The sequence below is a fragment of the Centropristis striata genome, chromosome 3 (genome assembly GCF_030273125.1).
Source record: "Centropristis striata isolate RG_2023a ecotype Rhode Island chromosome 3, C.striata_1.0, whole genome shotgun sequence".
Lineage (NCBI taxonomy): Eukaryota > Metazoa > Chordata > Actinopteri > Perciformes > Serranidae > Centropristis > Centropristis striata.
The window spans coordinates 9,007,173-9,019,867 of NC_081519.1; the positions used below are offsets into that span (position 1 = coordinate 9,007,173).

Genomic DNA, 12,695 nt, shown 5'->3' on the forward strand with positions numbered 1-12,695 from the left:
ACTGGATGCATGCTGATTATGCAAGTTTAGCTTCAGCTGCAAGTTGAGGTTTAAGAGAATAAACTAGAAACTCCAGGCAGATTCTAGATTTAGATTTATTTTATTTATTCTGTATTTTACCAGAAAGGTCTCCACTGAGAGGGCCTACATCTCTTCTGCCAGAGAGGTAACATGGGCAGCAGAATAAAAAATTTCATAGTTGGGATGGTTATGATGGGACATATCCACGTTTAGTGATATTGCTATTTTTCTTTCAAATCCCAGAAGCCTGGAATAAGATGCAAGTCTAACTTGGAATCATCTCTCTTGACATGCTTTAAAATACTTTAATATAATTTGTTATAAAACAATGTTTTTGCCCTTATGTGACAGAACTCCTTTAGCCTCTGATCCTGTTTGTTTTTTATGTTTTTGTGTAAGATTCCCTGCCCCCTTTGTACTTTTATTGGGTGATTGTATTAGTTTAGGAAACTAATCTTCAGAAAAGTTTTGCCCATGCTGGTGATTTTGCCTAAATTAAATCAGTCGAAACTTCACGTCTCTGGACCTTCCCTCTGTGCGTGTGTGTGTGTGTGTGTGTGTGTTTCTGTGAAAGAAGAATTTCCTCATTGGGAACATCAGTTTTCCAATCTAATGTAATTACAGTCTAATCTCATCGGTACCTTGGCACCAGTTTTCCACGCAGTGTTTGTTGGCCTGTTCTTCGAAATCTCAGCAGTAGGAGGATGTTGTTGATGTATTATTAATGCTGCCACCGTGTAAATATCAGTTGCACTGTCCTTCCTCGAGTTCATCCGCTGGGACTGCTGCTGCAGACTCAGGGCAACCCCCGTCCCACTCTCTCGCTCTCCCTCTCTGTGTAGAAAAAGTTCACGTCCTGATTCAGTTTTTTCTTCTTCACTAAGATGCAGTGACGTCAGCAGGCGTCAAGCAGGCGGCAGTGTCGGCCTGCCGGGGCTGCACGCGCTCCCTCTCCAATTATTGTCTGTCAATCATGAGAGAAAGAGAGAGAGAGAGAGAGAGAGAGAGAGAGAGAGAGAGAGAGGGAGAGAGAGAGAGAGAGAGGGAAAGAGGGAAAGAGAGAGAGAGAGAGAGAGAGAGAGAGAGAGAGAGAGAGAGAGAGGGAAAGAGAGAGAGAGAGAGATCTGCATCTTTATAATGTAGTCTGCACTTTTAGCAACTGAACCAATAACAAACAAGAAACTGCAGGGCAGAAATGACCAATTAGGTACTCACACTAAATACCTCGTGTTTTTTTAATTTAAAAATAAAAGAATTGCTGGGAAATCAAACAAATCATATAATCAGTGGTGGATTTACCTTAACACACAAGCAGTTCACCGAAAAGGGCACTTATTAAATCTCTTATTAACTTAAGTGTGTTTTATTAAGGGGGCTTGGTTCACATTGATTCTACTTATTAAAGTTTCCTTAAAGCATCAGTGACTGCTATTAAACCATTGTCTCCAAATAGTCTGGATAACCAAAAATATAGCCTACAGTAAAGACGTGTGTTCTATAGCTGGTGTGTTTACATGTCAATGACACATGTATTTAAATCCAATGTAACCAAATATAGCCTAATTATCCATAGAATAATTTCTCTGTTGCCATGCTAAGCCCTAATTTAAAAAAAAATCGCATCTAGGCTTATAATAAGATATAATTATGTTTGTATAGAGCCATGTTGAAATACTATTGTTACAGGGAATATTATACCGGTGATGAAACATTCAAAGTACAATATTTTGGCCTGGCCCCGAGCACACTAAGTCTCTCCAGTATTATGAGAGCATCTTGGTGATGTCCTGGGGTTGGAGGGGGGGACAGCCTCTGAGGTTTTGCAGAGGTGCCGTGCAATTGGCTGAGTCAGAGCTTTCTAATGGAGACTCCGCCCCTGAGCTTTGACAAGCCTGGCCCCGCGCTGTCAGCCACAGTTAGACGTGTTGCTTTAAGTCCCAGTGGACGGAGTTCACTCTGACAAACACCAGCAGAGAAGTGCAGAGGACCTGCAGCTGCACACAAACAGGGGGACAGTTTCCCAAAGAGGTGCGAGCTGATCGGACACTGTGGATAAAACAGCATTGGTTAAAAGGTACGGTTTGTTTAGCTTCATGTGTGTGTGTGTACGTGTATGTGTGTGTGTCTGTGTGTATGTGTGTGTGTGTGTGTGCGTGTGTGTGTGTATGTGAGTGTGTGTGGAGCTGAGTGTTGTGGATGAGTGATGTGGTAGTAAATATGGTGAGTGGGATGTTTTTTTTCTCCTTTTTATCTGAAGTTGCATCACTAACACGCACCACAGGAGCTTTAGATAACTGATGCAGCCTTTAAAATATTAACATCAGATGTTTGCTTGTTGCAGGTTTCCAGTGTCACGCGCGACTCCATGTCCAGGAGAAGAGAGGGAAATTAAGTCAGAGGAACAAAAACAAAGTCCTCTCCTGTATATGGACACAGTGAAGAACTCGTAAAGGACACATATTTTTTTTAGACTACACCCTGCGTCCTCTGCTTGGATATCCGTTTAAAGTGCGCTACAGAGATGGATGTGGCGGCTGATCAGCCCCGCTGGATGCATCACCACGCCGTGCTCAACGGCCAGCACCCGGACTCTCACCACCACGGCCTGGGGCACAACTACATGGAGCCCACGGCGCAGCTGCTGCCTCCGGATGAGGTGGATGTTTTCTTTAATCACCTGGACTCACAGGGGAACCCGTACTACCACAACTCTGCCAGGGCCAGAGTGTCCTACAGCCAAGCGCATGGTAAGATGCAGCTGGAACAAAGGAGTGCAACTTCAGCTCACACACAAGCTGCAAGACTGACTGCACTCACAATGTCGCATAACTGTACTCACAAATATCAGCTGTAAAGCAACAGAATATAGCCCACATATTTTCTGTAATAACTTAAAGTAGTTTAGTTTTTTCCTCTTATTAATAGACAGGTAATTTAATCTTTTGTTAACACAATCAATAAAAAAAATATATTTTTTCTCTCGTTTGAAAAATTAAAATGTGAATTATTTTCATAATTTCATAAATGTTTCATAAATACACAGCTGGGTTATGGTTATGCTAAACTTGGGTATTGCATTTTATATTTACAATATTTAAAATTAAAGATTTTAGCCTATAAAGCATTCACCCAAGGAAAAAAAAACTTTAGATTAAAATATTTATATATAACATATGTGCATTTGGAAATGTTTTCAATGCATATTTTAATTCAACAACTTATGGCTTAATTATGGTCTATTTTTGTACATTTATGTACACGTTTAAATGAGGCTATAGTGTGTGCAGTGAATCAACAAGTTTGGGCTATTTCTTGCATCCAAACTTGCAGAAAATATTAAAAGTTTGTCTAAATGTTGACTCAGCCTTTCATCATAATAAAAATCTGCTTTTTAATTTTTTTATTCTCAGCTCGTCTGACGGGGTCTCAGGTCTGCCGGCCTCATCTCATCCACAGCCCGGGGATTTCATGGCTGGACGGAGGGAAAGCAGCCCTGTCTGCTCACCACCACAACGCCTGGGCCGTGAGCCCCTTCAGCAAGCCCAGCCTGCACCACCCGGGCTCCGCGTCCCCCGGCGGCCTCTCCGCGGTCTACCCGTGCAGCAGCGACTCGAACGCGGTGTCCGCATCCTCGTTAACGCCGTCATCCCACTCCAGCCCGCATCTGTATGCTTTCCCCCCTACCCCGCCGAAGGACGTGTCCCCGGACCCAGGGGCCGCGTCCCCTCCCGCCACCAGGATGGACGAGAAGGAATCAGTGAAATACCAAGTGTCGTTATCCGAGGGAATGATGAAGATGGAGGGCTCCAGCCCGCTGAGGAGCAGCCTGGCCTCCATGAGCGCCCAGACTCCCTCCACCCACCATCCCATACCGACGTACCCCTACTCTCTCCCAGCGGCGCACGAGTACGGCAGCAGTCTGTTTCACCCGGGCAGCCTGCTGGGAGCTTCATCCAGCTTCAGCTCCAGGAACAAAGGCAAGACCCGGTCCTGCACCGGTGAGTCCACTGCACTCACACAGACCCAGAATAAAAGAAATAATATGTGAGATTGTTCGGACAGTATTTGGACTTAGAGGTTGTGTGTGAGTTTATACAAGGATCTTATCATAACTCTGCTGCTCTGTAGTGAGTCAGTGGTAATTAAACTAAATGAAGTTACTTTAAGGCAAATACAAAGAACTCGTTTGTAAAATATCCTGTGGCAATCTACTGTACAGAATATTTTTGTAAATGTGGTACAATATTAGTTTAAACCTTATAGTGCAGCTTTGCATAGTTACAAAAAATAATATAGGTTACTGCTCTGTAAATTTTATTTCACCACCTTGTTACATATAGTGAACACACACAAACACATAATTCAATTCCTTATTAAAATCAATAAAGTGGTTTATGAATCTTTATGAATCAACATAAAGCAGATTCATAAGATTATTATCACACAACTCTAAATAAAACTAAAATGATCATAGGAAATTAAATGTGATTTTTTTAAAGGAACAATATTATTTAAATGTTTTTTTTACTCTGCTGCTATTTTACACCATCTACAGTTTAAAATAATCATTATCCTGTCTAAGTTACCTAATATATTCAAAATATAACCAGATGATTTCTTTTGATTAATCCTGTCAGGCTGTAATAATGTACATGCTGAGATTTGAGCTTCATCAAGCTTCTTTTAAATTTTAAAAATTGTATTAGAATAATAGATAATAGTATTTTAAATAACAGTATTTTTTTTTTTCAATAAATGCTTGCAGAGGCCTAAGCCTGCACTCGACAGTCCTCCAACACAGGGCGACTTTGATAATCCTCTTTTGTTAAGCGTGACTCTGTAATTAGGCCTGAGCTGGCTGCAGCAGCACAGTGAACTGGAACCAGCCCAGAGGTGTGAAAGGAAGATCCGCGGGCGCTCGCAGCCAAAAACCTCAGTATTTAGGCTAGGAGTCGCGTCTCTGTTACATAAGACATTAATACATTGTCCTGATTGTTATTTGATTACAGAGCAGGAGACTCCCAGCTCAAGCCTGATTGTGTTTAACCAGTTTATTAACAGTGAGACAGTGCAGGGTGATCCAAAGTCACTCCCAGTAACTTGTTTTTATTAAGCTGACCTCTTAACTGGCTACAAAATGTAGTTTTATAACTTTGTTATAATTATGAGTTATTTTTTTGCATTTAAAAGTTGTTTCCCTCATGAGTTTGTAAGGGTAAAAGGCTCTAAACATCTATTTTGTAAATGGAAATAAATGGCACTCTCCATCAGGCTGTTTTAAAGGGCAAATATTGTAAAAGTGAAGCTGCTGAACTAATGATTTTAGAAATAGAGACTGACAGGACACAGGGAATTACTGATTGTAATGCAACTTTTATCTTTGCTTCTGTTTGTGCAAAACAGAGTCACTCTTTATTCCAGTAAATTACACGCAGATACTGTTTCTTTCTCTTTACTCTCAAAACAAAGAGTCAGTGGGTAGGAAAGTGAAATTCAACATGTATTTAATCTATAGTTTGAGGTACTTTTTTGTGGAAATGCATTGATTATAATATGAGGCACACAAATACATGCATGCACACATAATTAATTCAGAAAAGTAGCAAAGATTCGGAAAAAATGAAATAATTGTGTTAAAAAAGAAGAGAAACACATATTTTATGCATATAATGATCACATTTAAGGTTAAAAGCAGAGGGAATTTGAATCTTAGCCAACTGTGATCATATCTGATTTAACAAACATCACTGTGTGTTGTTCCTCAGAGGGCCGTGAGTGTGTGAACTGTGGAGCCACCTCCACACCTCTGTGGAGACGTGACAGCACCGGACACTACCTGTGCAACGCCTGCGGGCTCTACCACAAGATGAACGGCCAGAACAGACCACTCATCAAACCCAAACGCAGGCTGGTGAGTCTCATCAGTATGTAGGAGAAAGGGGCAGTGAATGAGTGTGTGTGTTTGTAACACACACAGTAAATAAAAAGAGTGGAAGGTGGAGGGAGAGGGGGAGGAGGCACAATTCCAGGAAAGTTATATTTTCCCAATCAGTTTCCAGGAATTGTGCTCCTCGCTCACCTCTGGCTCCTTCATGCTCGGGCTGCGAGCAGAGTGGGAGTATCTGTGTTGTTTCTCTTATCATTATTACTGCTACTTCTGATACGGTCATTGATAGCAGGGCCAGCTCCCATATCCCTCAAAACTACACAGGGCCCTGCTAATAGTTTATGGCTCATTATTTTTTTATTTGTATGGTGTTTAAGTCAGGGTTTGTTTTTGTTTTGACATGTGGGCAGCAGAGTGTCACTGCCCAGGGAAAAACATTTTTAATTTTTCAAATAAATTGAAGGAATAAATGTTAATTTTTGGGTTAAGGAAAAAAACATCCCTTTTTAACTATAATGAGTCATTCAAAAGTGATTGGATTACATAGTCACAAAGCTTGAAACAGGGCTCATGAAAAGCTGACATTTTGGAGATGTGTGTGTGTGTGTGTTTTGAGTGAGTCTGTCTTGGTGTAAAATAATGATAACACAAAATAATTATTCCTGCTATTAAGATCATAGCTACTAATAGAGCTAATATGGAGCTCTATTATTTATATATGATACTAATATTATTTGCAACCTCAATGTCCTTATGTGCACCAGTTGTGTTTATAGTTTTGTGATGCAGCAGGAGGCAGCTATGAAAAGAAGACAGTATTTGCAGAGTCAACACTGCTCATTAAATCAGTAGCAGCCTAATTAACAATGTGGCAGTGGGCCGTCACACTTTCAGACCAGCACTTATGGAAAATGCTTTTATTTTGAAGTAATCCTGGCCTTGGAAAAATACAAATCAAATAAATAAAAGCATTTAAATACATTTTTTTTAAAGCAGCATTTTCTAATCAAAGACGATTTTTAAAATCTAATGTGCAAACGCATGATAAAGCCCGCAACTTCACACACAAAAAGGTAAATCTCGAAAAGGCCAACGGGAAGCAAAGTAAAGACATTTTTTGCGAATATTGTGATAAAATTAGTCAACCGTCAACATTAGTTTCATAAAAAATAATAGCGGGGTGATGTGAGTTTACATCACACCGACAAACACGTCTAAATCTGTCGCCACTGACCTGCAGACCACGTATGCAAACAGCTGTCTGCTTCACACAAAATATACGAGCGTTTTATTCCAGCGTCTGTTGGCTATAACAGCGTATAATGCGGCCATATATCAGGCCTGGTTTCCGTGAGGCTCAGCCGGAGCTCGCAGTGCTCCACAGCGGCTTGTGTTGAGAGGCTGCAGCCTTCCAGTTGTTTCCTATCCGGATATCTGACCGGTCCAGATAAAGCTCCGGGGCCAGCGCCTGTTTCCTCCCGCGGCCTCCTAACTATAGGCTCAGACCTCATTCCACAGTGGTCAAGCTCTCCATCCACAACAGAGAAAGTCCAGCACAGTGAACATTTAAAAAAAGAGCATTGGGAAAGTTATGGAAGGTGAAGTGTGACCAAACAGGGCCAAACCAGGGTCACTGCATTTAAAGAATATTTATGGAAAGAAAAAAACTGGGGCGATAATTACATAAATATTCAGGTATTACATTTATTTGAACATTTTGACTGAGGGTGCAAATTAAAGTATTAATTTCCTGAAAATTTGACTTAACTCAGTTAAAAGCATCATGGTGTGAAGAATCCATCACAGGCCTCTCCATTTTAAACTAAATTAGTACTATCCTAAACTAGTACTGAGCTGTGTGCATGTGAATCTAGCATTTAATAACACATATACTGCATTAAATTAACATTCCCTGAATAATATCTTAATTATTTCAGTATAAAACCTGCTGTCAATATATTGAGGAGGTAACTTCCGCAAACTGAACGTCTGCAAAAGTCAACTAGAGCTGCAACCATTAGTTGATCAACTGATTTATCACTCAGCAGTGAATTAATTGGAAAAAAAAATGTATAAGTCATTTTTTTAAAGTAAAAAGATTTACTGGTTCCAACCTCTCAAATGTGAGTTTTCTTTTCTTCTTACTATTCTATGATAATAAACTGAATGTATTTACGTTTTGGTCTGTTGCTTCTATAAAACCACAACATTTGAAAATGTCACTGTGACATTTACTCAGGTTTTATTAGCCAAATAAATCATATATTAAAGCCCTACGCTAAAAAACATTTTAAGTCAATAGAAAGTAAAACTGATCTCATATGTTGTACATACTAAAATATATCCTTAAATGTATCCTTTCACTCTGAGCTGTGCCTGTTTACGCTGCCGAGCTCTAATCAAAGCTTCATATCTCTCCTCAGTCGGCTGCCAGACGAGCAGGCACCTGTTGTGCTAACTGTCAGACAACCACCACCACGCTCTGGCGGCGCAATGCAAATGGAGACCCGGTGTGCAACGCCTGCGGCCTCTACTATAAACTGCATAATGTAAGTCTTTGACTGCTGAACGCCAAGTTGGGCCCGACAGGGTCAAGTAGACGGGAAGTAGGCAGGCAGGTCACACTGATTGTTGAGGGATAAGAAATGCAGAAAAGAGAGAGAGAGAGTGAGAGAGAGAGGGCTGTTTTAGTCTCAGACACTGTTGGACTCGTTGGTGTTTTCTTTCTTTGTGCTTTATTGTTTCCATGGTAGGCGTAATCCCCTTGAGAGTCACAATGGTGGGACTGTTGAGTGGGACCGCCACAAGGCTCCATATGAATAGCATTAAGACTGGAGGCATCAAAACAGATAATAGGTACTAGGGATGCACATTTTTAAAAGGATGAATCAGATGATAAATTGTTTTATTGTTAACAAATCCTATATCAAATCACACAAACAAGTCTGTGAAGCCAAAGCATGATAGAGATTATTTCTTTATGTGTCATTAACCTCCACTGTTGTCCAAAAACTATTAGGAAAATGAGGCACACAATAACACACACACACACACTATTCTGATGCCAGATACACTCAAGAACCAAATGTGTATTCATCCACAACGGAAAATAGTCCCTAACAAATACACTATTTACTCCTCTTAGTATTTGCTACAAACTACAGTGCCCAACTTTAAAAGTTCATTAGAAAAAATGAAAAATATACATTTGCAATCAATTTTTAAACATTAAGATTCTGAGTAGGAACCAATGAGTTTGGGGCTGACTGCCACAGCGGGATGGGGGAGTAGAAAAGCATTGAGATATGTTATAATCCTCTTTTCCCTCCAAATTTTAACTGCCTGATTTAACAAAAATATGGAATGACCATGACCTTGTAACACATTACATGGGGTTCGGTATGTGATGTGTTAAAACTGAATGCCAGCACCACAGAAACAACCCTAAAGACAAGTTATTTGTCGTAAGCACACAAATTTCAAGCTTCTACAGAAATGTGTTTTAATCATAATTCGCACAAAGAGAAGGTTGGGGTGGAAGGATGGTTTAGAAACACGACCAAAAGTTAATGTTGACTTACTTTAGCGTTCTTATGCAAGTTAAGTTGCATAAAAAAAGTACCTATTTTAACCCAAATATGGTATTTTCTACTTTTTTTGGAATGCATTTCTTTTCCTTTGAACTTGGTGATTATTTCCCTAACCCAAACCAAGTACAAACACAACACGTGGCCATTTCACATATATTTATGAGATCTCATTGATGTTTAACCAACTCATTCACCTCCACACTTCTCCTTCTCTACACAGGTGAACCGGCCACTGACCATGAAAAAGGAGGGAATACAGACACGCAACCGAAAAATGTCCAACAAATCCAAAAAGAGCAAGCGGGGCTGCGACAGCTACGAGGAGTATTCCAAAAGCCTACACGACAAGAGCTCTCCCTTCAGCTCTCTGGCCGGACACATGTCCATGGGCCACTTGCCGCATTTTGGCCACACTGGACACATGCTTCCCACGCCCACCCCGATACACCCTTCGTTTGGGCACCCACACCACCACTCTAACATGGTGACGGCGATGGGCTGAGTGAGCGAGGAGAGGCGTTAACACGTCAGGACGCTGGGGGAACCTGTGTGAACGGGGGATGAGGGTCTCACTGTGTGTACAATGTTACAGACATGCAGTTTGTGTGTCTTCATCTTGATTGTCTCTTGATTGATTATGCCAATGGTATGTTGGAGAACAGATGTATTGTGGGAGGAATTATCGTGTTACTCCTTATCTATAGGTACCTATTTTGATGGTGGAAGACAGAGAGGGGTATTCGGCCTCACGTCGGCCGGGCACTCAAATGTAAACACAAAAATGTCATTGCACCTCATAGTTTTGTCCCACTGACAGCCTGACTGACTGCAGTGTGGCCCAGTATGTGCCGAACAGGTTTATAGTAACTGTGAATATTGTAAATGTGTGAGACCGAAGGGGACGTCCCCATGAAGGGAAATCCCGCTTCGCAACATTAAATGAAAATATGCTGGATTTTTCTTTTGCTTATGGACAATTTTAAAAAGGAATTTTCACAAAAGAAAGAAAGCAAAACAAAAAAGGTTTATGAATCCTAATTTGACACTGTTTATTATAATTATTGTTATTATAATTATTATTGTTATTCAGATAATTTATTTTCACTGCCTTTGTTTTTCTTTTACTATATCACCTAAATCATAATATGGATACTGTTATCCCAGTTATGAATATATTTTATAGCTGAAGCGCTTTCTTTGAGCTGGTCAACATTTATACTCATAAGAAATAAAGAGATCAAGTTCATTATCCCATCTGCTCCTTCTATTCAATAATCAATATGTATGTCTCTGTAGTAAGAACAGATACAGAAATTAATTGGGCTAATTACTGGGACATGGTATCACACCCTCTTCATGAACTCACCATTAAACTTTAACTATTTAAAACTATTTGTTTCTTTGTACCATTATAATAACTATCATATGTTTATCTTCTGTGCATCATATGCTGTGTAGCATTCAATGTTACTTCTTGCAAGATGAGAACACTGACACTACTCTCATTTTTGTATGGTAAATATGAAGCTACAGCCAGCAGCCATTAGCTTAGCTTAGCATAAAGACTGGAAACGGGGGAAAACAGCTAGCTCTTCACTTTCCGAAGATAATTAATTCCTTTGCCAATTTCCTTGAGATTCAGAATTTACTGGCTACACAAGCCATCATACACTTTATTATAGGTGAGTAAGAAAATACTGAAAACACTGCATCGATTTCTTTATTAAAGTATAACGGCAACCTCAGTTCTGAGCCTAACTCCACCCACTGCATACATTTGAAAAATGCTGAGAGTGAGCGAGAGGCTCAGATGGAGGAAGGGAGGGGCTGAGAGGAGGGGGGTCGAGTGAGGGGCTCGGACGTGGGAGGCATTAACATTTTTTTTCAAATTGATGACATAGATAAGTCCCAACCAGTGGACTCAATGTCAGCATTGGTCTTGAAACGTTCAGGGTTGATTTACAACAGTAGATGGTGTGTTGAGCCATTTTCAACCCATGAAATGCAGATTTTTATACAGTTGATAAGAAAAGTCAATATTCATCACAGTGCTGTTATATCTTTACGTTTAGTTTAAAGTGTGCAGTACATGCAAAGTTTCGTAGCAGACGAATTTATTTGTAAATAGTGCAATAATTTTGGATGTTACAGGAACTGTGAGAAATGCTAGTACACTGTTCAGTTTGCATAAAAAAGTAAACAAAAAAGTAAACTTTTTTTCCCATATGGTGGCTCTGACAGCTTCCCTGAAATTAGATCTTTTAAATTTAAATTGCAACACATCACTTTGCTTACACTATCACAATATATTGAATTGTAAGCTCTTTATCATGATACGTATCACATCACCAGATTCTTGCAAAAACACAAACAGACAAGCTTTGGAGGCCGCAGATAGGCGGATGCTGTTATCTTTCGAAAAGCTCCTTTGTAGCTGTTTCTAGTTTTTATGCAAACCTAAGCTAACCACCTGCTGTTTGTGGTGTCATATTTACCGTACAGACAAGAGAGTGCTGTCAGTCTTTTCATCTAAATCTTTGCAAGAAAGTATTGAAGTGTATCACCCAGAATACTTTTATCGGGGGGGTATAAGCCACTTAACCTTCAGGCGGTGTTGATGTCGCCATGTGAAAGAGGGGAAAACTCTATGTATACTGCAACTTCCTGTTAGCCTCTATATCAAGACTTTTGATCAAAACTTCTACCATTCTGCCAGAGTCAGAGAGTCCATGCTAACTATTTGCTACCTGTCACAAAAATCTGAAAATGTTGGGGCCATTGCATACTGTTGATAATAAAGAAACCACATAAAATGAGCAGCGATGACTGAGAAAATTTATTCTACAAACTTAAAGGACACATTTTATTCAAATTTTTAGGTTCATACTTATATTTTTTATACTGTCTGAATATACCTGCATTAACTCTCTGTCTGAAACACCCTGTTTTAGCACCTGTCTCTCTAAGCCCTCATTTCGGAGTCTCTGCACCATCATTGTAGCCGGGGAATGACTGTAACATCACTGTAGCGGCACTTTCTTCCTACATTTAGTAGAGTTGTGACATCATAATGTAACAGAAGTCCTTGTGGCTTGTTTTTCTGAATACAGGCTGTGTGCATTTCTCCGTGGATTGAGTGTTTTGATATGTAGATTAATATAGCACCTTTATAAAAAAAGACATGGAAATCTTCCTTT

At 40.0% G+C, this 12,695-nt stretch overlaps 1 protein-coding gene across 1 annotated transcript; it reads left to right on the forward strand.

Moving 5' to 3' along the window:
* Positions 1-1,868: 1,868 nt before the first annotated feature.
* gata2b (GATA binding protein 2b) lies at positions 1,869-10,874 on the forward strand. Its single transcript, XM_059329383.1, has 6 exons — positions 1,869-2,095; positions 2,363-2,768; positions 3,432-4,019; positions 5,787-5,932; positions 8,332-8,457; positions 9,719-10,874. Exons 2-6 carry the CDS (start codon positions 2,543-2,545, stop codon positions 9,998-10,000), a joined length of 1,368 nt encoding a protein of 455 aa, XP_059185366.1. The 5' UTR covers positions 1,869-2,095; positions 2,363-2,542; the 3' UTR covers positions 10,001-10,874.
* The last annotated feature ends 1,821 nt before the right edge of the window (positions 10,875-12,695 follow it).